Source organism: Ceratotherium simum, chromosome 4, assembly GCF_057802395.1.
Source record: "Ceratotherium simum simum isolate JZ-2026a chromosome 4, ASM5780239v1, whole genome shotgun sequence".
NCBI classification, from domain to species: Eukaryota; Metazoa; Chordata; class Mammalia; order Perissodactyla; family Rhinocerotidae; genus Ceratotherium; species Ceratotherium simum.
Window position 1 is genome coordinate 18,245,818 of NC_141903.1, and position 23,831 is coordinate 18,269,648.

Sequence of the window (23,831 nt, forward strand, 5' to 3'; positions counted from 1 at the left end):
TCCAGTTCTATATACCATGGGCATCCCACGTGCCTGAGGATGTCTCTCCCGGAACACAAGGGGAGAAAAAAGAAGCTTTCCTTTGTAGATCTCAGTTGGTAACCGCAGATTCACTGCCTGCTGTTCAACCTGACAAATCTCAGTAGCTCAGGAAAATTGCAACCCTGAGCCAGCCCATATAACATTTATTCAGGGCCCTTAGCTAATGGTCAGTGAAAGGGACACCTTAACTCCTGAGCTATCTCCAGGTCCTGGATGTCATCATTCTGCCCTGGCTGGCACTTTCGAAAGCAAGTTCTGACTAAGTTCATTCACGAACAATAAGGAAACAGACACATAGATTAAGACCCAATCCTTGTTGCCTGGGAAGGGGGGGATGGTGATGTGTTCTCCTTATGAACTGCCAAATATGCCATTCTACAGTCACATTGCTTGAAACTCTGGGGTTAGTGGGACAATAGCATCCCTGGGTATTTGTGAGGGAGTGCACTGGGCTGAGTCAGGAAATGGACGTTCTGGTTTCAGCTTTGCTCCTGGCTTGCTGGGTAACCTTAAGCAACATGTCAAACCTCTTTCCATCCTTGTTTCATCACCTGAAGATACTTTGCTTACAACTCTCACTGGTTGTTCTAAGAATAAAATAACAATGTTTGTGCTGAGCTGCAAGGTCCCGGTTAGCTCTGAATTAGGCCCATTTGGGGTCAAATCCCTAGGCTTTCGTCTCAGCTCCACAGTCTGTTAGCTCTGTGACTTTGGTCAACTTACTGAGCTGAAAGCCTCAATGTCCCCATCGTTCAAAGGATCATTGTTCTGCTTCATGAGTTTATTTTGAGGATTTAATTCTTAAAATCATGTTTTCCGGACAGAAGGGTAACTAATAGAAGTTTTAAAGGATCTTTCAGAAGGAAAGCTCTCTGCCTTGGACAAGTGCTCACATATCTGATGACATGGAGGAGAAATGAAAGTTTTCATAAAATACAATGTCAGGCGCTCTCCCCTGAGAGTCTGATATATTTGGTCTAGGGTAGGGCCTGAAAATTCATATTTTTATTTCTGATGATTCTAGAACCTTTCTAAGCATACCATTGCTGCACTAAGAAATAGTCTTCATTTGGCTCAAATGAAAACCTTCTACAGCTTGGGAGGTACCTCCTAAAGAGGGTGATTTATGCTTCCTTAAAGGATGCTAACACTAACCTGTAAAATGTCTGTGGCAGGAGTGGCAGATCCTTGAATTAGCCTATGGAGAAAGTCTGCGGCAGCCCCAGGTGGATCTCTGCTTCCCACCCCCACCCATTCTTGGCAGGCTCTCTGCCCATCTGGCATCTCACCTGGTCTGATAATCTCTTGGCACCACCAGTTCTTTACCTTCCTTTTATAAATTCAGTCAGAACTTGCCTCTGAACCCCAGGGTTCCAGGTCATGACGGAGTACCCCACCACATTCCAAAGAAGCCAGTTGTTGGTTTCCTTGGCCCTTTGCTCTAAACCAAAAGTAAGATGAGCATCAACAACAAAAACTGGCTTTTTCCTTTTACTACAAAGAACAAGGAAGCATTGGTTATTGTCACCTAATTGGCTAGTATAAAATCTGTGGCTTTAAGGTAGGATAATATACTTATGAAAGTGGTGAGTTCTGAGCCAATGTTTAATGCTACTGGCAGATGGAAAATGAAATGCCTTTTTTTTTTCCTGGTCTGTAAGCAGCCAAGATTTGAGCAGAGAGTCTTTGTTTAGAAGTGTCACTTGCAAAATGTTTTCCAGAATCATCAGACCAAGGACTATCTTCCTAATCATGAAGTCTACACTGGGGCCGGTTAGGATCCTCCACACTTCACCACCACTCCCTTCCGTAGGCAGAGCCCCTCCCACCCTCCGGGAAGAAAGTAATAGAGAAAAGTACAGGTGTCTTGGCCTGCTGCCTCCTTTTTTTAATCTTGGTCTTCCTTTCTTTCTTTGGAAGAGATTTGTGCAGCCCTTCCAGTCCACACCTACACACACTCCCACTGGAAGGTTAGATAAGAGTTGTGATTTAATTAACTAAGCACACAAAATCTTTTTGGAAGTGCTGTGACCACGCGGGGCAGGGACAGATGAAGCCTATGTTCACTATGCTTCCCTGAGCCCCCAGGGTCCCCAGTGGGGGCACATAGCTGCAGTGACCCTGTTCACAAGGGGTGGGGTCTTGCAAGATCTGGAAAACTCCCTTCTTGCTAGGCCTCTGAGTTTTTTCCTTTGGGGCTGACATCCCATTTGGGAAAATCTTACCTTAATAATCCATGTGCTTCTATCAAAGCAAATATTTACTAACACTGGGCTCTCCCAGTTCTGGAACCAAACTCAGTATCATCAAGGCCACAACCCCAGCCAGGGGAGAAATATCATTGCCCTAAACAAGATTTCAGCTTCCAGCTTCCCAAAACCCAGGAAAGTTTGTTTCCACGATGGTGATGCAACCACATGGTTAAGTAGGCAAAGGGAACCAAAGGTCAAATGGTAGAAAGTAAGTCTCCCTCCTCCTCTGAGATAACCACCACCCCAGAGACAACCAGTATCTGCAGTTTCCTATATCCTTCCCAGAGGTGTTTTGCATTTATAGAAGCACAGGAGTGTGGTATGCACGTGAGCACATCCATTACTGTCAGCAGAAGCATACCATACACACTGTTTTGGACTTTGCTGTTTTTTTTACCTAATGAATCTGGGGGAATATTTAATATATGTAGACAGACAGATAGATATTCAATGGAGAGCTGCGTCATCCTTTTTTTTAATGGTTGTTAGAATTTGTTGGAGGGTTGAGCCATCATCTGTTTATAGATGTGTGAGTTTTTCGTTCTTAGAGTATAATTGCTAAATTATGTGTGCATTTTTTTATTTTGATTGTGCTTCCCAAGAGGGTGTACCAGTTTAGACAATCACCAACAACAAATAGAAGGATCTGCTTCCTCCCACCTCTGCCAATTCTATGTTTTCTCAATGTCTACATTTCTTTAAAATTGCCTTTCATTTATTCATTCAGTCAGTCAGTCGAACAATCAGTTAGCATCCACAATATGACATATGTTGTTCTAGGCACCAGTGATATAAAGTTTAACAGGATATTGTCACTGATTTCAGGAGCTCACAACCCAATGAAGGGGCAAGAAGAACCCAGTGACTATAGGATAGTGCTCTCAGTGCTGGGATATATGGGTGCTGAGGTGCTATTGGAGCCCAGAAGAGGTGCACCTACATCAGACTAGGCTTCAGGGGGGCTGCCTGGAAGGGTTAGCACCTGAGCTGAATTGGAGACAAAATTAAAGAACCGGAGCAAGGAGAAAACCATCTAGTGGGGAGAGGTGAGGAGAGCACGTTGTTGTAGGGGAAGATGATCTACACAAGCAAAATGGAGAATTGGGGTTCTGAAGAACAGCTGGAACAAAAGATACAGGTCGGAGAAAAAGGCAGAGGAGGAGATGGAGACATAGGAGGAACCATGCCACAAAGAGTTTTTTCCAGGCCTATGTGCCACAGTTCCTGTTTATTTTCACTGCCAGCTCCATGGATTCCGATAGTGACAAACTGCGGCGCCCAATCAGTGATGGTCACCAGTGTGAACTGGAGTGCGTTATCATTAAAATTGAGAGGAGAGTAGTGCAGTAGGGCTTGGCCTACTTTTCCAGCCTTCATTGTGGAACACACCCCAGCCAGGAAGGAAGTCAGAGCGATAGGGCAGCCATGTAGCACAGATCCTGCTACTCAAACTGTGGTCCTCGCACCAGCATCGTGAGCACCACCTGGGAGCTTGTAGAAATGTCGATGCTCGGGCCCCACTCCAGACCTGCTGAAGCAGCATCTGCATTTTAACAAGATGCCCAGTTGATTCATATGCATGTTAAAGTTCAGGAGGTGCTGGCATAGTGTTTAAGGGTTCAGGCTTTGGCATCAGGCAGAACTGGATTCAGGACCCAGCTGTTCTACTGATTGTGCGACCTTGAACAAGTTACTTACCTTCAATGAGCCCCATTCACCTCATAATTAAAATGGGAGAATGATAGTAGCTATATCAGTGCTATTACATTGATTAAATGATGTATGTGAAAGCACTATAACACTTGGCTGTAAGTTGTCAATAAATGTCATCTAGTGATAATAATAGGATCCTTGAGGGTGTCGCATGAGGTCAGAGATCACCTTCCTCAGAGAGGGTTTGCGTGAGATTTAAGTGTTGTGCAATAGGAAAAAATCCAGCCAGCTGGGTGCCTGGGTGCCACAAAGCTCTGATCTGAATGACTGGTGGGCCCCATAAATTTATATTGCCTTTCTTTTGGAGAAATAGGTTAGCCAAAGGGCCCAGAGGTGGGTGGGGGCACTGCTTTCTCTCTAAGTGTCCTAAGTGCCAAGTTCCTAAGTGTTAATGGACCAGACAGGAAACCAGTGGGCTGTGGACCAGGGGAACCGTGCAGAACCTCGCCCTGTGGAAACAGGTCTGCGGTGACTGGATGAAGCTTAACTGACATCTGCTGCTGACACCTGCAGGCTGGGCCTGCTGCCAGTGCAGAGAGAAGTAGGCCCTTTGCAGAGATGTTTTTTCTTAACTCATCGCTGTATGATCGGGTGGAAATACACTAAAGAAGAGTTTTAACAGAGACCTCATGAGCTAATCAGTGGTGAGGTAGTGTGGTGTCCTAGATAGGAGTCAGTCAATGAGGGTTTGCGTGCCTGCAGTCTGCCAGGCACTGGGGACACATGACAGACACTCTCTGCCCTCATGGCACTCATAGACTGGAGGGTAAATGGACATGCAATAAATAACCATTAAATCATTTTAACTGTGTCACTGTTTGGAAATACATAAAGCATGGCTTGGAGCAAAGCCGTGTGTTGTCAGAGGCTGGGAGTCGGTGTGAAAGCTGCCCTAGTTCTGACCTGAACTGGGTGTGCAGCCTTGAATGGTTCACTTTCCTCCTCTCTGCACTCACTTTTATCACCAGAAAGCAGGGGATGTGGCTCTGATGAACTCCAAGCTTGTTCTCAACTCTGGGTATCTGTGGGGGGGGATTAAAATCATCCCGTTCAGGTATCCCACCCCCCCCAAATGCAATCTGTTTCCTGAAAAAGGAAGATTCCCATCATTTCCTTTATAATCTCAGGGACTATCTGCTGAGCCCTAACGATGAGATATACAAGCCCGTCAGTTGTGTTTGGGATGCCAGACACTGAAGACACTGGGGTGTCAGCAAGTATCAAAGGCCATTTCCTTCTCATAGGGCATCTAGCCTGGCATGGAGGTTAAGAGCACAAATTCTAGGGTCAGACTATTTCAAATCAACTGAAGGAATCTCTCTTGGGCGAGACTCTTAATCTCCTGGGCAGCAATTTCCTCATCTGAAATATGGATATAACTGGGAGGATAGTAGTTCTCAACAGATAATGTTGCTGTGGGGAAGCAATGAGATAATGGATGTACCTGGAACATAAGAAACACTACGTGAATAGGAACTATCATTACAATTATGAGAAATGGGCTCAGAGTTCCCTGAGTAGTGTTGGTAAACTGATGGCAGGCACTGGATGGAGCCTGGAATCTGGTTAGAGGAGTTTGCAGAGGAGCATTAATAAGGGGGCATGGTGACTTTACCATGACCACAGAAAGGAAAAACCCTAGACTAGCAATCAAGGGCTCTGACGTCTGATTCTGGCTTTACACCAACTCACTGTATGATACTAGTCAAGTCAGCCCATCTCTCGGGGTTTCAATTAAGTTGGGAGTAGTATTATCTCAACTTGGGACTGTGAGAACCCAGTGAGGTCACATAGATGACATTGCTTGGAAAGGTAGGAAGAGCTTCATCAGCATGAGCTCCTGCCAGGAAGACTGCACTCAAAGAGAGAAAGGATGGGGCATGCTCCCTTCCCAAGCTTTCTGAAAAGGGCAGTGACACCACATGGTATGGATGGTTCACCATTATTTACAGGGCAATGAAAGGAAATGCAGACTTGATGCAGTTTTACTAGCATCTAGCATTTTCCTTTTAATAAATAGACTTTTTTCTGGATGTTGTCTTCTTAAGATGGTCTGAACAAGATGGAGGTGTGAGTGTTGACATGTGGAGAGCACTCCAAATGAAGGTTGAAACTCTTTGAAGGGTATTTGTTCCACCACATCTCTGCTCCCTGTTTCCCTTAATCTCCCTGCGCTGTTGGAAAACCCAACTCTCACCCCTCCAGGCGTCCAGCACCTCCTCCATGTGTCTAGGTTTCCTCCCCTGGGGCTCTCACCTGTGCCAGCAGCACAGGGAGGACAGAAACTGATTTCTAGAGTCACTGCACTTGGTAGTCAGAGAAGACACAGTCTGAGGACTCTTTCCCCCTGGGATTTTTTTTTATCTCAACTTGGGTTATTATTTATAAACCCTACTAGCTCATTGGCGCTCAGTCCTCACCCTGCACCAATCAGTCAAGATGCTCTCAGTCCATCTTTTTCAACCATTGAGTCTCTTCCAAACTTTAATTAAACCGTGAACTCTGAACACTGATGGAAATGGTCTTATGTGGAAACTTCTTTGCAAAATGGTTTTTGTCATATCTAACTAGTGAGAGTCAGTGTTGGTTGAACTTCTGCTTCAAACAAAGCAATAACTGGAGCTCTAGAAGATACAACATTGTGGAAAATGAAGTCTCTGTCTTCAAGGTTCTTATCTCGTCTCTAGAGAGATTAAACATGGACATAAGAAAATTAAATTTAAAATATAGGTCAACGTGTAGTGAATTTCAATGTGATGGTATAAGTGGCGACTTCTACAAAGATGTGAAAAATTAGAAACCCATGAGTCAGATCCAGCCCACATCATCTCTTGAAAAATCAAGAGATTTGGCAAACCTGACCAGCAGTGGAGCATTTCACTAGCAGAGCAGTTGCCACCTTTTAGATGATGTAGGACTTGGTCACAGCCCCCACCATCCCATGGTGTCCTCATCTGTACTTTGGCCCACTTCCCTCATGCACCTTACGTGCCTGACTCTTGTGGACATTCTGAGTTCAAGAACCTGCCATTGTGGCTCAGAAGACAGAGCACTCATTGTGGGCTGGATAAGATCTCATGGACACGTGGGATTTCTCGTGGTTCTTGAAGTGAAGGTAGGATTTGGGTAGAGAGGAAAGGACTTTTCAAACAAGGTGAGATCAGAGGCATAGAAGAGGAATATTCATCCAGGAGGCAGCAAACAGACCACCCAGCTGAGCTGAGAGTCTGTGTTGAGAAGTGATGGGACTAAAGAGTGGAAATGCAGACTGTGAAAGATTTTAGATGCCAGACTGAATTGATCGTGCCAACAATGATGATCTCATGAAGGTTTGTGGAGCTCAGGAGTACCCACAGGGAAATGGTGTTTTAGGAAGATGCACAGGTGATACATAAGAAGTGTTAGAAAGAAAAGAGATGAGAGGCAGCAACATCAGTTTAGAGGCTGATGCAGAAATCCAGGATTGAGGGCCAGAGAGTCTGAGCCTGGCTGGAAGCATCAGGAATGAGGGACAAACGATGGGGAGAAACTATGAGGGAAGAACTGCCAGAGCCTATAACTGATGGACATGTGGGGTTGAGGGAAAGGAAGGAATCAAATAAGAATCTGCAGTGACCAGGCCTGTGGGAGGGGGAGGCATGCTGGATGCAAGACTGCAGGGAAGACTGTATCATCCTTTCCCAGCAAAGAATCTGCTGGAGGAGGCCTTCTTCCCAGTCCCTTCAAGAAAGACTCTCACCCGGGCCTTTCTCTCCCAGGAAAAAGATGTGACTCCAGATAAAAACCTACTGACCAAGGTGCGAGATGCTGCCCTGTGGCTGGAGACCTTGTCAGACACCAGGCCTGCCAAGTCTTCCCTCTCCACGACCTCCTCCATTGCTGACTTCTTCCTGGCCCTAACCATCTGCAACTCCGTCATGGTCTCCACAACCACCGAACCCAGGCAGAGGGTGAGGACTGGTGATGATGGATGGTGAGGAGGGGGGATGTGAGGAGGGGTAGGGGTGAGGGGTGAGATCCTGAACAGGGGGACAAGATGCTTAAACCCTAGCCACAGTGTCTCCATTTCATCCCTGTGAAACCTTGAACCTATCTCTTATCCTTGCTGGGCCTCAGTTTCCTCATTTTTAAATAAAATGTTAATAGTTATATGTGCTCTCTGTGTAGCTTTCAAATTTTGTGTCTGTCTGTCTGCAAGGTAGATATTGAGTTAATATTTACTGAGCACTTGCTACATACCAGGCTCCATGCTACACACTTCTGCATTATCGTTTAATCCTCACGCCCCGACATCCCTGTGAGGTATGTCTTTGGATTTAACAAGTGAGGAGACAGTGGCTCAGAGAGCTTGAGTAACTTAACGAAGGATGTATGGTTAATACAGGGCAGAACCATCTGTATGACTCCATAATAATATCATAGTATACTGGTCTCTGCTTTTACATGGGGTTAAAAAAAAAAAAAAAAAACACCATGTGTGATGTTCTGCCAATTGGGAGATAATGCAGCTGGATGGCCATCTATGGAAGGTTATACTTGGAATTACTTTTCAGTACTGAAGATAGATTTGTCTTTATCCACAAACTCTCACCCAAGCTCCCTTGTGAGTGACTGATGAGAATATCGGGTATTACCACTTATGGCTATAAAATCAAGCAAAGGAGGTTCACCCAAGCACCAAACCAGAGCCTCCCCTTATTATACTAAGATTCAGCCACTGCAAAGTCGTGAAGTTATCAGAAGTCTTCAAGGAGCTTTGGGAGGCAGGAAGCATTATCTGAGAAATTAACTCTATTTTTGAGAAAAGAAGAAGTACCATTTTTAGAAGGACAGCATCCAACTCAATTCTCAAGTTAGCGGGGAGGCTTTAGCTGGCAGGTAGCTTGAGAGCCCAATCTCTGGAGTCAGGTAGACCCAGATCCGAGGCCTGGCTCTACTTCCTACACACTGGTGATCATGGCCAATTTATTTAACCTCTCTGTGCCTTGGTTTCCCCATCCATAAATTGGGATGATGATAGTATCCCCTAGAGTTGCTGGGAGGATGAAATGAGATGCTGCAAAGATACAGCAGACAAGCCTGTGGTAAGGGGTTCAGGGAATGTGAACTCTCACTGTGAGTCTGGCTTTTGTCTCCTTTTCTTTCCTTTGTCTGTGATCAGAAAGGATGGTCCAAAGCTAGAGGAAAATGAGCATTGTTAATCCCTACAATGTCAGGGCTGGAAGGAAACGGCCTAACTCCCCCATGTTATAGGTAGGTAAACTGAGGCTCACAGAGTGGAGAAGACTTGCCCACAATCACAGAAGGCCCAAATAATCTACTTATTGCAAAATGACCCTCATATTCTGCCATAAGACAGCTTGATATTTTTCCCAACATTGACAGTAACATTCCACATCCCTCCTTTGACTACAAGGTCACCGTGCCACCCTCGACCAAGGCTCTCGGGATGTCCCTGGAGAAGATTCAGCAGCTCTTCCAGAGGTTGAAGCTTTTGAACCTCAGCCAGTCATTCTCATCTACTGTGCCCTCTGACACTGACCTGGGGGAGAGTTTGGGGACCAACATGCCCATCACGGACTCTGATGAGAGAGACGACACGTCTGTGTGCAGTGGAGACTACTCCACTGATGGCGGCTATAGGAGCAGCACGTGGGACCAGGGCAACATCCTGGGGTCTGGGTCGGGCGCTTCCTTGGAGGTGGTGCTGGAGGCCCCAGGCCTAGGCCTGGCCAGCCCCGAGCTCTGTTACGAGGCCGAGAGCCCAGATGAGGCTGCCCTGGTGCATGCCACCCATGCCTACAGCTTCACGCTGGTGTCCCGGACGCCCGAGCAGGTGACTGTGCGCTTGCCCCAGGGCACCTGCCTGACCTTTGACGTCCTCTGCACCCTGGGTTTCGACTCTGTCAGGAAGAGAATGTCTGTGGTTGTGAGGCACCCGCTGACAGGTGAAATCGTTGTCTACACCAAGGGTGCTGACTCGGTTATCATGGACCTGCTGGAAGACCCAGCCTGCGGTGAGTCCCATGTCACCAGGGCTCCATGGTTTAAGAGGCAGTGTGGAACGGTAATGAGGAGCTCAAGTTACAGTGTCACTTAGTCCAGTGGTACCAACTGAAACACAGCCCCACAAGAATCTCTCCTCAAAGCAGCTTCCTTAAAACGCACTGCATTCTGCATCTCCTCGGCCTAGAGAATGACAGTGCTCCTTAGCTTACTAAAGACTCGGGGCAGTCTTGTAATAGAGAAACCTCTTTAACTGTGTTTATGCCGGTTTCTAGTTTTCTAAACTTGTTTAAACATGGCTTATCCATACACAATTTTTTTCACCAGGACATCTATTAACATACCCTAGAACACATTGTGGTCCCAACTCTTAGTTTTGGAGAGAAGACAACTGAACTCAGAGAGGAAAGTGACTGATGAGAGATGGCACAGCTAACTACTGATAAATCCTAGGCCCAGGTCACCTGAATCCAGTTCTCAGCTCTCTGCATGCTGTCAGAATTCTGCACCAGGCTCAGTGCACTCTGGGAAGCCCCAGGTGTCCCTCTTTATTATCCTTTTCCCCAGCCTCCCATGAATGGATTTTCATAAACTTGTGCCAAGCCAGAAAAATGTTCCGAAGTCCCTACTTATCAGTGTCCAATTTTGGAGCAGCATGAATTAATGTGCAGCCGCTTCTTGATTGCTAACGAGGAGAAGACAGTTATGGGACTATGATTCTCCCAGGATGGTAGATTCCAGCCAAGCTTTAGAATTGCCCAGGCAGCTCTGTGCCTCCTGCATTATCAGCTGTGGATCAGAGCCAAGAGGTTCATGGGGATTGATGAGTGTTTAGAATGGAAAGGGAGCTAATTAGGTCTCTTCATCCCCAGACTCTGGCAGACAAGTGAATTCAGTGTTTCTGAGTCAAGGGAGCCATGGCACTCTATCCCTGGGCAACAGCCATCCAAGCTGCCCTGGAGATGTTTTTTCATTTGTTCCTCACCCAACTCCAAAATGGATTAGAGATGCTTCCAATAAAAGACACATATACAATGTTACTGTAAGAATTGAGAAGCAATGTTTTGAAAAGGAGGGAAAAAATAACCCAAGATTTAACATATTTACAGTGTTTGAACTTTCACTTTGACCCTGAGGTTCCTGGTAGCCTGAGCAAAAAGGTCAACTCAAAGTTACACAGGTGGAAGGCAAAAGAGTTTAATCTCAGGAGCTGATGTCTTTGAAAGTAAAACATTGTAGACAGTGCTCAATAAAACAATGCACAAATACTGTGCTTAAGGCACCAGGAAAACAGTAGCTCCTGGAAAATGAGAAAATAATCCTTGAAAGGATTTTTTATATTGCATGAAAACAGCCTTAGAATAGTATCATGGGAAAAATCAGAGCTTTGTTGGACTTCCTGATTCTTATGTTACTGTTAAGAAGTGTATTTTTAGGGTCCGGCCCGGTGGTATAGCGGTTAAGCTGGCGTGGTCTGCTTCGGCAGCCCGGGGTTCGCAGGTTTGGAACCCCGGGCACGGGCCTATGCACCACTCATCAAGCCATGCTGTGGCAGCACGTCATATATAAAGTAGAGGAAGATTGGCATAAATGTTAGCTCAGGGCCAGTTTTCCTCAGGCAAAAAGAGGAGGATTGACAGCAGATGTTAGCTCAGGGCCGATCTTCCTCACCAAAAAGAAAAAAAAGAATTGTGTTTTTAATTTTGCATTATATGGAGAGATGGATGAGGTGCACAAAATATACTTAGGGCCTCTAAAGATCTCAATCGAGCTCTGGTAAAGGATCCTGAAGCTTTTCCAAGCTCAGCTTTACAAAGTGGTGCAATTGGTTAGTGACATCTGTGACATCTTAGATAAGGGAAGCGGCAAGGCATCAATCCTGCCCCATACCCGCCAACCCAGGCTGAAACTTGCTTTTTATCTGATAGTTAAAGGTACTGGAAATTCAAGAGAAAAAGATACATTTCTTCTAAAAGAAAAGTATTATGTAGGATTTCATAAAGGGGACTTTGAGCAACACAGTGAAATATTTTTCACACTAGATTTATAGGAAATGCAAAAAATATTTTTCTAAGATGACTTCTTATATAGGAAGAAAGCCTAACTCAGCAAACCCGATGTGGTGAAGAACTTAACAATGGGAGTCAGGTCTCTAGCTCTCTTGGGACCTAACTTTATACAAGGACAGAGAAGGTGGCGGGTAGCATGTCTAAGACTTAGCAAACAGTTGGTCACCCAGATCTAAACTGGCCGCATGGAAGACACCTTAGGTAACAACCGAGATTCAGACTCTGGTCCCTGATTCAGCAGGGATTCAGCTGGCCCTGGGAATCTCTACTGTTTAAGTTCCCAGGTGATTCTGTTGCAAACAGGTGTTTGGGATCAATACCTCAGACAACCTACCTTCCTTAAATAGGACTTTTCTCAGCCAGGCTTTTGATGATCAGATTTAGAAAGCAGACAATTTAAGAACTCCTGGAGTCGTCACCTTCCAGGGAACCCTGACATTCAGGGGAGCTCCTCTATGTTCCTGGGGTGGGCTGTAAGGGGATTGCCCCTCTAAAGATCCAGAGTGTTAGGACCAGGGATCCCTAAGTATTTGTACATGACCTCACGGGGGACAATGACTATTTGACAGCAACTGACACTGATATGGAAAAGAAGGTGAGGAAAATCCGAGCCCGGACCCAGAAGCATCTAGACTTGTATGCAAGAGATGGCCTTCGAACACTGTGCATCGCCAAAAAGGTAAGAACAAATTCATCATTTAGTAACCGAAAGGCCTCAACGCTGATTCCATCTTTTCTATTTCTTTTTAGAAGACCCTTAATGTTTATTGTTTTAATATTTTCAAAATTACCTATTCTGACTCACCACCAAGACCCATGACTTTGACAATTTTGCTGGGGCAGAAATCTGAATGACAGGGTTCCGTATCAGTGTCGCTTTGTCATTCTCTGCTTTTCATTGTATATATAATTGGTAAGCCATAACTCATAAAATAATTTTTTGATGTTATAGTTTTGCCTTCAAAGTATCCTCTTTAAAGTTTACATTATTTGCCTAGATTTGACATTTGGGAAATTTTATATGATCACATAAAGATCTAGATTTCTGGTTTCTCTTGAAAATTTAGAGGATCTGGCAAACTTATTATCTGCTCTTCCGTTCTTGAAGAGCAGATAATAGCTAGAGCCGTGTGGCAGCTGATCCCTTCAATGAGGGATATATTCTGCTGTGTTCTGTGGTTGGTCACAGTCCCCACATTCCCTATTGCACTGCCCTTGGCCCAGCTATAGTCATATAGATTACCCACCTCAGGCCCTGCAGTCTTTGATTTCGCAGCCCCTGCAAGGGAGGCAAGAAAGAGAGCTATGAATCCCAGATCAGGGGCATCTAATGAGGCCCCTAAAATCAGGTAGGGAAGCTATGATGGGCATACATTTCTAGATGGCTAGAACTGGTTTCTCCTCCGTAAATCCCCAGAGCGCTTCATCTCTTTTATGGTGCTTGGTGCAACATAGAGTTTAAGAGCATCCTTTTTACCTGGATACAAGTCCCAATCTCACCGCATATCTGTTGTGTGACCTTCGGCAAGTTTCTTCACCTCTCTGAGTTTTGGATTTTCTTGTCTGTAAAATGGTGCTAGTGCTCCCTGCCTCATACAGTTGTCATGGAGATTAACTAAGGGAACACATGTACAGTGCCTGGGACAGTCACCAGCACTTATTACTCTATAAATTGTAGTTATACCCTTACCATCTTCTATTTTCCATTGAAATTATTTGTACCTATTTTACTTCCCCTAATAAGACTGTGAATTCCTCAAGAACAAAGGGCCAACCTGTGTCCCCTTGGTTTTCCCTATAGTGCCATGTGCAGAGGGAAAATCAAGGAATATCTGATGCTTGGACAAAAGAATCATTCATTGCCATAAGAGACAGTATGCATGCAGTGCCAACAGAGGGGTCTAAAAGTGCTATGGGACTCCAAGGGAGGAAGGTATGCCCTCTAGTTGGATTCTTCCAGCTACCGGGCACCTCTCATAGCTGGTGGAACAGTCTACCAGGCTATGCAGGGTCTGGCTGCTGCTTATCTCTCCAGCCTCACTGCTGGCTCCTCTCTACCTGGCTCTCCATCCTTCAGTCAACTGGTATGTTCAAGGAACAGAAAGAAAGCCACGCTCATTGCTGTCTCATGGCCTTTGCACTTGCCCCCCCCCATGACTGAACCCTTCTCACTGGAGAGGGTTGCATGTCACCTTGTCTAAGAAACCTAAAGATTCAAATGAAATACCCCTCTTCCCACAGCTATCCCTCTACCCAGTCACACTCCATCACATTACCCTCTTCATTTTCTGTATAGAACTCTTTGAGGGGGCCAGCCCGGTGGCTTAGCGGTTAAGTGCTTGCACTCCGCTACGGGTGGCCCAGGTTCCAATCCCGGGCGCACACCGACGCACCGCTTGTCTGGCCATGCTGAGGCGGCGTCCCACATACAGGAACCAGGATGTGCAACTATGACATACAACTATCTACTGGGGCTTTGGGGAGAAAAAGGGAAAAAAAGGAGGAAGATTGGTAATAGATGTTAGCTTAGGGCCGGTCTTCCTCAGCAAAAAGAGGTGGATTGGCATGGATGTTAGCTCAGGGCTGATCTTCATCACACAAAAAAATAAAAATCTCCTTTAAAAAAAAAAAAGCCTCTTTGAAATGATCTGTTCTCTTAAATTATTTACTTGGATAATGTCTCTCGCCCTCCACTAACACGCAGGGATCTTATCTGTCTTGATCACGGCTATATCTCCAGTGTCCAGAGCATAGCAGGGGCTTGACAGACGTTTGGTGATAACAGAACATGAGGATCAATCCTTCATTGATTCATGCATTCAAAAAACAAAAATCATTGAGGAGAAAGCCCCATCTGATTGTGTAGTGAAGCTCAAACAGGCCCATAGGAGGCCCAGCATGTGGGAAGGGGGAGGGATTCGCCCAGAGCTGTGAATGAGCCTATTCCTGTCCCATAGGTTGTAAGTGAAGAGGACTTCCAGCGATGGGCCAGTTTCTGGCGTGAGGCTGAGGCGTCCCTCGACAACAGAGACGAGCTTCTAATGCAGGCGGCAGAGCATCTGGAGAATCAACTCACCTTGCTCGGTAGCTAAAAATAATTGTCATCATTAAATGGAAAAAAGGAATCCTGCAAGCTAGGAAAGGAGTTCTGGGCCCTGATTCTGACACTGCTGCAGACGTGTCTCAATTAGGAGCCTTCCCTGAGGTGCCCTTCCAGGTATTTGGCACAAAAGGGATGTGCCAAAACCCAGGCCAAACTCGACACAGAGCTTCCTGAGGGTGCCCCAGGAGCTCTCCTGTCCTCCCTGCTGGATGAAGCCTAGGAGTTGGGTTGCTTCTCCTCTATTCATTTGAATGCTTGTTGAGCACCTACCATGTGCCAAGGAGCACACTAGGCATGGGGCTATAACAGGGAACGAGAGTCACAGGCCAGACCCTCCCAGAGCTCAGAGGTTAGGGAGGAAACTGGATGATTAAACAGGTAATTTCAACAGAGGGTAATGAGGGCGGGGCCGGAAGATGTACATGGTGGGATGAAGGCACAAAGTGTAAGGTGCCAACCTCACCTAGGGCCAAGGAGGGTACAGGAAGGTTGGAAATGAGCAGAGAAGAGGAGCTGGTCAGGCAAAGGGGGAGAGTATTCCAGGCGGATGGAAGGCCCCAAATGAAGGCCTGGAGGTGAGAAAGTCTGGGCCAGCTAGAAAATCAGAGGTCTGGGATGGCTGGATCACGGAGTGTGGGGAAGAAATGATGTAAGGTGAGAGAGGTCAGCAGGACTCAGATTATGAAGGGCCACGTAAATCATATGCTGAAAGTTTGGAGAGGGGAAGAGGGTAAAAGCAGGGCAAATTTGTGCTTTACAAAGATTACTCCAGCTGCTGGATAGAAGTTATATTGATACGCTTGGGGAAAGATGAAAAGCATGGACCCCAATTAAGAGACAGTGTTGTATTTCTGTTGGAGGAAAAGTATTGCCAAGGAAGAAGGGGGAGGCTTTATTTATCAGGATTAATCTCCTTAGCTTGGGAGCAAGATCTAGGAAAGGCGAGGCCTGAACACCATGCACAGACTGGCCACATGGCCAAGCCTTCTTTCATCCTGGGAGCATTGCTGACCTTCTTCCCCCACCACCTCCCCCCGAGGTTTCTTTCGTTTTGGGGGAGCACTCTGGTCTCAGTTGTTGAGAAGTGCTCCTCAGCTGGTTCTGCATGAAAGAGAACACACTTGTCGGGACCTGTCGGCTTCCCTGGCTGGGACAGGTTTTCACAACCCTCCTGTTTCATTTTCTCTTTCACACAAATAAATGTGTTTTTCCTCTTCTCTTCTTCACTCTGCGTCCCTGTAATATAAATCAGCTTCCAAGTCTCACCTTCCAGGCTAAGCCTTGGAGGGAAAGGTGAGGATCGAGCCATCACTTTTCATGGGGTTGTTTATCTGCGCATTTGGGCCTGAAATACAAAACAGGCACATTTCGGGGGAGAGAGGTTAGTTTTCTCCCTCAAGGTGGCTTCAGAAGGAGAGGACTGGGCTAGGAAGAGATTTCATCTTACCACCAGGAAACTGCCGTGCCATTAAAAGCGGCATTGCATTCACGCTGGGTCCCGCAATATGAAATGATTTTTCAATATGCATCCAGCGTAACTGCTTTGCCAACCTAGTGTCACTCAGGATTATTAAAAGAAATGAACTGCCTTGCTCCTGCCCAGAGTGAAATGGGCAGCCATTAGTCTGTGCTCTGAAATGAATCTCAATTTAAATGCAGATTTATTTTGGCTTAATCACTTAGCAACTATTCGATATTTGGGTATCTATTCATCAGGTTTGGTACAAAGTTTGAGATCATTCAGAATTATGGAATCTGCATATTTAATTTCCTCCAAGAATAATATCAAAAACCTGATATTAATTCTGCTGTGAGCGGTCACAGAGCAAAGATCTCAGTCTCTCCACTTCCCTCCACCCCCATTGCTGCCATGCGGGTCCAGGCCACCGCCAGCTCTCCTCTGCACTCCTGCTCAGCCTCCAACTAACTGTTGGCCCTGAATCTCCTCTTGCTGCCTCCAATCTCCAATCTGTCCACGAGAGTGATCTTAAAACTCTCTGGCCCTGTCGCTCTCCAACCTAACTCCCTTCTGTAGCTTTCTTGGCTACCAAATGAATTCCAGATCCCTAATGCCCTGACAAGGCTCTGCATGATCCAGCACCTTACCGCCCTTCCTGATCTCGTCTCTCACCCCAGTATGTGTCGTCTTCCATTCTGACCTTTGGGCCTTTACACAAACTGATCCCTCCGCCTGGAATTCTCCTCCTTCCCCATCTCTTGGCTTTATCTTCCAGGTTTGTGCTTAAATGGCACTTCCTCAACAAGGCCTCCTTTGACCTTCAGGATGAAGTTCGGGTCTCTGATAAATGTTAGCATGGCACCCTGGGCTTCTCTCCTCGTATAGCTCGTATACCTCATATAGCTTCCTTCCTCATATAGTTATAAATCCTTATTCAACAAGCCTTTGAGCTTCGAAAGGGTAGGGACCAGGTCTGTCTATTTCACTGCTGTATCCTGGGGACTTAGCACAGCCTAGAACACGGAAGATATTTAATAATCATTGCCTGGCTTGACAGGGCTTTGGGGAAATTAAGCAGCTACTTTTGCACCATAAATGTGAGCTCTGGTGTCTTTGATCACTCCAGGAGCCACAGGGATTGAAGACCGGCTGCAGGAAGGAGTTCCAGACACAATTGCTGCTCTGCGGGAGGCGGGGATCCAGCTCTGGGTCTTGACTGGAGATAAGCAGGAGACAGCGGTCAACATCGCCTATTCCTGCAGACTGTTAGATCAGACCGACACTGTTTACTCCATTAATACAGAGAGTCAGGTGAGGCCAAAGTAAGGCCCAGATGTTTAAGTGCAAGGCATCCCCTAGGCCAACAGGAGACAGGCTTATGGGTGGGATTTGGGTACACAAGGGAAGCACCCCTACCCCAATATCTTGGAGCTCAGAGGGCCCTGGAAGTCATCCAGTCCAACATTTTCTGCCTCATCCCCACACATGGTTGACCAGTCTATTTATGTTACATCTAGTGGTACATATTAGAAAGTTTTGCCTCTCCTGAATTCCACCCTTGGCCCACTCTCCCCATTCTACAGATGAGGAAACTGAAGTCCACTGGGGCTGTCACCTGCCCAAGGTCACCCTGGTAGTGGCTGATAGAAAGACTAAATCTAGAATGCTGTCCTCTTGCCAGACCAGTGCTATTTGTATTACGCCATATTGTTTGCTCATAGAAACTCAATTGTTCATTTCTTGTACTTTGGATTAACTCATCCATTGAAAAAGCCCCAATTAATCTGAAATTATTCTGAGTTTAAAATTTCAGCTCCCATTTGTATGTCAAATTGGTTTGCCATGGAATAAAACTTGGAGGGAATGATACACGAGACCAGTATGTTTTGATGGGGTGGGAGAGAAAAAGAGATAAGCAAAGTCCTAAAACTGCAATTTTCAACCCGAATAGGTTGTGAGTGGCAGGGAGAGAGGTTTGGAGAGAGGGCTGTGTAAAGTCTAAAGAAGCATATTCAAGGTTGTAATACAATTTTATATCTAGGAGGAAAATTCTGTTTTCACAACGCTAACTGCAGAAGGTAAAGTTCCACTACCTTCTTGGCTGATGACTATGGGAAGTAGGCATTGCAATATATGCTCCTATCAAAAGGGAGCAGGAAAGCACGGTATTGCAGGGGTGGTGGGCACCTGGAGACTAGGGCCTGCCATGGGCAAAAGGATAGAGAAGAGGGAAGAAGGTGGGAAAGGGAAAGAATGGCGCAGCAAAAGAGGCAGAGAAGATGATGGAATCTCTTCCAGTTTTGCCTGAGGCTGATCTGGACCCAGAGTAGAAGTTTGGGAGGTTTAAATTTGGTTTTTATTTCATGAAGAATCCACATACACATATTAAAAAAAAAAGAAAGAAAGGTAGAGTGTACTATGAAAAGTGCCTGAGGCCCTTTAGATGAATTGGAAAAATCATTTACTTTCTTGTCGGGTGCGCAGATTATACTATGATTAGATTAAACCCCAATGAATTTTCAAGATGAACATAATCTCGTGGAAGTGTTTGGCATTAATATTATGCTTATGAAAGAAAGTAATTTGCAGCTTGCCTGAGTGCTTGATCCCTGTAATCCCTGTTGATGTTTGCCTGCCTCGCTTGCAATGATCATTTCAGTCCAGGGGATTCCAGAAGGAGGACGTTGGCAAACATGTGAGTCAGGCAGCCTGAGGGGAATGGAGTGGGCTTCTCTGGGTTCTGTTAAATGCAACGTGCTCCTGCAGGAAGCTGAAGACGTTTGAAAATTAATTAGCCAAATTTCCTAAGGAGCAGTGGGCCACTCTCCATGTTGAGTTAAGTCACTGTCAACTCTTTTAAATCTGCCTGGGACCCTCCAAGATGGTGCCTGAATGTTAGGCCCTGCCCACACCCCTGGGCCCTCTAAACCCATGGGATTAGTCTTTCTCATCCCCTTGTCTGGGAAAAAGTGGTGGGTGCATAGATATGTTAGGACAGACACTGGGGAAATACATTCTAAATCTCAGATTTATTTTAACCCTAGTTTAATGTAATTACATATTCAGTGGATGTTTCCTCCAAGGGTTTTAATCTGCCTAATTCATTAAAAATTGATTTAGGACTACTGTTTCTTTGTTATGCATCTTAAAGATATAAGCAAGTTATGGGACCTAGCTCGACCTCAGGGTTCTCATCCATAAGATAAGGGAATTACTAACCCATCACTGAAGTGTTGCTCTGTCAAGGAATTTTAGAAGGGACTACAGTAATAGATAGGAATTAGTAATAGCAACTATTATGGTTATTATAATAACATATATTGAAGGCTTAATATGGTCCAGATACCATACCTCTCTGGACTTCATTCTCCTCATCTGTAAAATAGGTATTAAAAAGATTTATTTCAGAGGCTATTGGGAGGATTAAATAAGAACATAGAAGAAAAATACTTATTAGCACAGTATTTGTATTAGTTAACAAATTACCCCAAAACTTAGCAGCTGAAAACAGCAGATATTTATTACCCAACAGTTTCTGTGGGTTAGGAGTCCAGGAGTGGCTTAGCTGGGTACCTCTGGTTCAAGGTCTCTCCTGAGGTTGCAGTCAAGCTGTCAGTCAGGGTTGTGGGCTCATCTAAAGGCTTCACTGGGTGGGTCATTGAGAATGGAGAGGAGTTCTTCTTCCAAGCTCATGGACATGATTGTTGGCAAGCCTCATTTCCTCTCCATGTGGGCCTCTGTACAGAGCTGCTCCACAACACGGCAGCTCATGTTCCCCAGGGCAAGCCATCCGAGACAGAGTGAGAAAGAGTGTGCCAAATCAGTAGCCACAGTCTTTTTATAAACTAACGTGGGAAGTGACATCCCATCACTTTTGCAGAATTCTCTTCATTAGGAAGGAGTCACTAGTCGTAACTCACACTCAAGGGGAAGAGATTACACAAGGGCATGAATATCAGGAAGTGGAGATCATTGAGAACCATTTTAGAGGCTGCCTACCACAATACCTGACATATACTAAATATTAAATGAACGGGAACTATTGTGATTATTACATGGAAAATTTGAAATAAGTAAAATCAGAGATTTTATCTTGAAGCTTACATCTCCAATGACTTGCAGCAGTCATATGTTGGAGGAATGTCCATAATTTGTCCCAACCCCAACTTCCAGCAAGGACTATCTTGATCTCTTTCCCAGATAAGTGCTCCTGGAACTACTTCCTGTGGCCCCTCTGGGTTCTGTGCACACCCTATTGCCTGCAACACTTGGTTTAGCATCCCCTAAAGGAAGACTCCAGAATAATGAACTGCAGTTCTACTCACTCTAGAAGAAATTATTCCAGACAGTCTCAGAGGCTTCTAGATCAATGGTCCCCAAACGTGTCATTTCAACAACCTTTACAATTTTGGCCAAAATCCACATTACCTATTCTTTGTTTAATGATTTCATTTAAATGGACTCAATATGAACATTTTAAAATTTATTTTTAGAAGAAATTTTTGGCACTACAGTAAATGAAAAATCATCATCCCTTGCCATTGATAAAAGAACACTGCTAAACAAAGATCATGTGAAGAAAACAATGCTATTCAAACTGGTAATACAGTTGACTGCCACAGCTTTTCTCTATCTTTATTATAAAGTGATGGTTACAGAAGTTAAAGATGTATTAAGGATACATTTAGAACCCAAATCTGACTTTATCTTTGATATAATCAAAAGTAATGGAGGAGAATTAATAAGAGCAAGTAACTTCTTCACTCTTTCAAGGAAACATCAGAAAAAAGTCAATAAGAAGTTTCTTTAAATCAGTAAGACATTCACATCCATCGTCGGTTTTAACCAATCTTACCAACACATTCATACCAACGGATAAACATGCAGTCAATGTATTTTTTCAATTAAGAAGTCACAGTTCAGGGAGTAATGATCTGCCTCCACTGCTAAGTTGGATGACCTTGAGCAAGTTACTGGTGATTTCACTGTTTCAGTTCATCTCTAAACTAAAGTCAGTAATGCCCACCCAACCTACCACACCGGGATGTCCTGAGGAAGAAAGGAAAACTGAAGTGACTTGTGAGAAATAGAAAATACCATACTGTATGACATATTGTCTTTATTTTCCCCTCATATTAGTATTATTTATCATCTTATACCATCCCTGAATCAGTCCCCATCTTGCTGAGCTATTTCACTCCCACTCCCAAGCAGTCTCTCCTATTTTGGCCATTAATTTGGTTCCAAATTAATACTGCTTTGATGCTGTTTGAAATACTGCAGAGAAATGTAAAAATCGGAGGATGATACCTAGGTAATCTCTGTGGTGGTACAGTCTTATAACTACTTTACTGAAGGATAAAGTGAGATTTTTAACCTGTGTTTCCAATGTTGCTTCCTAATACCATATTTATTATTCTGACTCTTTATAGGAAACCTGTGAATCCATCCTCAACTGTGCCTTGGAAGAGGTAAAGCAATTTCATGAACTGCGAAAGCCAGACCGCAAGCTCTTCGGGTTCCGCCTACCTTCTGAGACATCACTGCCCACCTCAGAAGCTGCAGCTCCAAACATTGGATTGGTCATCGATGGGAAGACATTGAATGCCATTTTCCAGGGAAAGCTGGAGGAGAAGTTTCTGGAGTTGACTCAGTATTGCCGGTCTGTCCTGTGCTGCCGCTCCACCCCCCTCCAGAAGAGTATGGTAGTCAAGTTGGTGCGAGACAAGTTGAGCGTCATGACCCTTTCCATAGGTACCCGTCATGCTGAGTGTGGGTTGCAGCTTCACAAGGCTGATCTGACAAGAGGCCTGGACCAGAGGTGGGAGGTCAGGTATCAAAGTCAAGATGCTCAGGCTGAAGGTCATTGTCTTAGAGGGAGAGAGTTCAAAGTGACAGTCAACCTGTGGCAGCCAGGAGATGAAGCAGAGGCTAAGTAGAGTGGGAGGGTGAATCAAACTTCTCAGGAATTAGCAGGTCAGCTAAGGAAAAATCAGGACTTGGATGGAGGTCAAAGCCAACAGGGGCCTCAAATTCGGAACATGTAGGGAGCTCAACAATATACACTCAGGCCAACTCAATTCTGGGAACGCAGACCATTTTCCCTTCAATATTGAACACATTGCATGGCTCTATGAGCCTCAGGTGTTTGTGGATTTGATGTTCTGCTAAGTGTTGATGGCTGGTGGGGAGATTTTAAAAGCTGGGTCTGTCCCATATTCAATTTCGCATGTTCATTCCTAAATACAAATCCCAGCACAAAGCATACCCTCAATAAATGCTGGCTTGTCGGTTGGTGATGAATTCCTTCTAAGAGACTAAAATTAATCACGGTTGAGGCAGAGAAATAAGAACTGTACTTACTTCAAACCTTCCAAGAACAACCAAACCTGGGTTACAAGAATCTTCATGATCTCTTCTCCATTAACTCTTCAGCCATCTTTCTCATTACAGCCTTCCTCTCCCCAACATCCAGCACTCCATGTTCCAACTGCTTACCATTCTCCATCAGCCTTGTCCTGTCTCCCTCACTTCCAGGCCTTTGCATGAGCTATTTCCTTTGTAAAACTCTCCTCCCTCCAATCCCACCTAACCTTCCTCTTCTCTGGGAGCTCCTGCGGCACACAGCCCTGGGAGCTCCAAAGCACTGTTACGCTTTCTATGATGGCCTGCTCAGTAGACTATGAGTTCCTCAAGGAGAGGGACAATGACAGTCTTATTCACCATTTCATCCCATACCCAGTACACACCAAACACATAGTCAATATTGCATTCATGTAGGTACATTCTTACAGACGGTTCCAGGTTTTCTTTCTCCTACAACAGACATGAAAAGAGATTTTCTTGCCTGGCATTTCAAATAAGAGGCCTCTCATACATTGTTTTTTCTCCTGGTCCTCAGGTAAAAGCAGTTCAAAACCAAAAAAATAAAACATAAAAAGAGGGAGTAGAATACAGAGAGCAGAGCTTTAGAGCTTTAGCATCCTAATTTATTCCCTGAATTGTCCTCTTCAAAACTTCAGACACACACAAGGCAATAGCCCGGGACTGATCCCCTGAGGTAAGAGTTTGGCTTCACTCCCATAGCAGCAGAAACACGACCAGCAGGGCAAGAAATAAGTTTCCACACTCCTACTCTCATTGGCTTGCTAACAGAAGAGGTTAAAGGTTGGATTTGTTCTGCCATG

The 23,831-nt window shown here is 45.0% G+C and overlaps 1 protein-coding gene across 4 annotated transcripts in view; it reads left to right on the forward strand.

Annotated features, from left to right (window-relative positions):
* The window catches only part of ATP10B (ATPase phospholipid transporting 10B (putative)), a 300,183-nt gene that overhangs the window by 247,959 nt on the left and 28,393 nt on the right, over positions 1-23,831 (forward strand). For all 4 annotated transcript variants that reach the window (XM_087429455.1, XM_087429456.1, XM_087429457.1 and 1 more), the window contains 6 exons: positions 7,766-7,957; positions 9,424-10,024; positions 12,652-12,761; positions 15,040-15,166; positions 17,771-17,955; positions 22,077-22,398. In XM_087429455.1, coding sequence (XP_087285581.1) covers positions 7,766-7,957; positions 9,424-10,024; positions 12,652-12,761; positions 15,040-15,166; positions 17,771-17,955; positions 22,077-22,398 — 1,537 coding nt within the window. The remainder of the gene's footprint in view (positions 1-7,765; positions 7,958-9,423; positions 10,025-12,651; positions 12,762-15,039; positions 15,167-17,770; positions 17,956-22,076; positions 22,399-23,831) is intronic.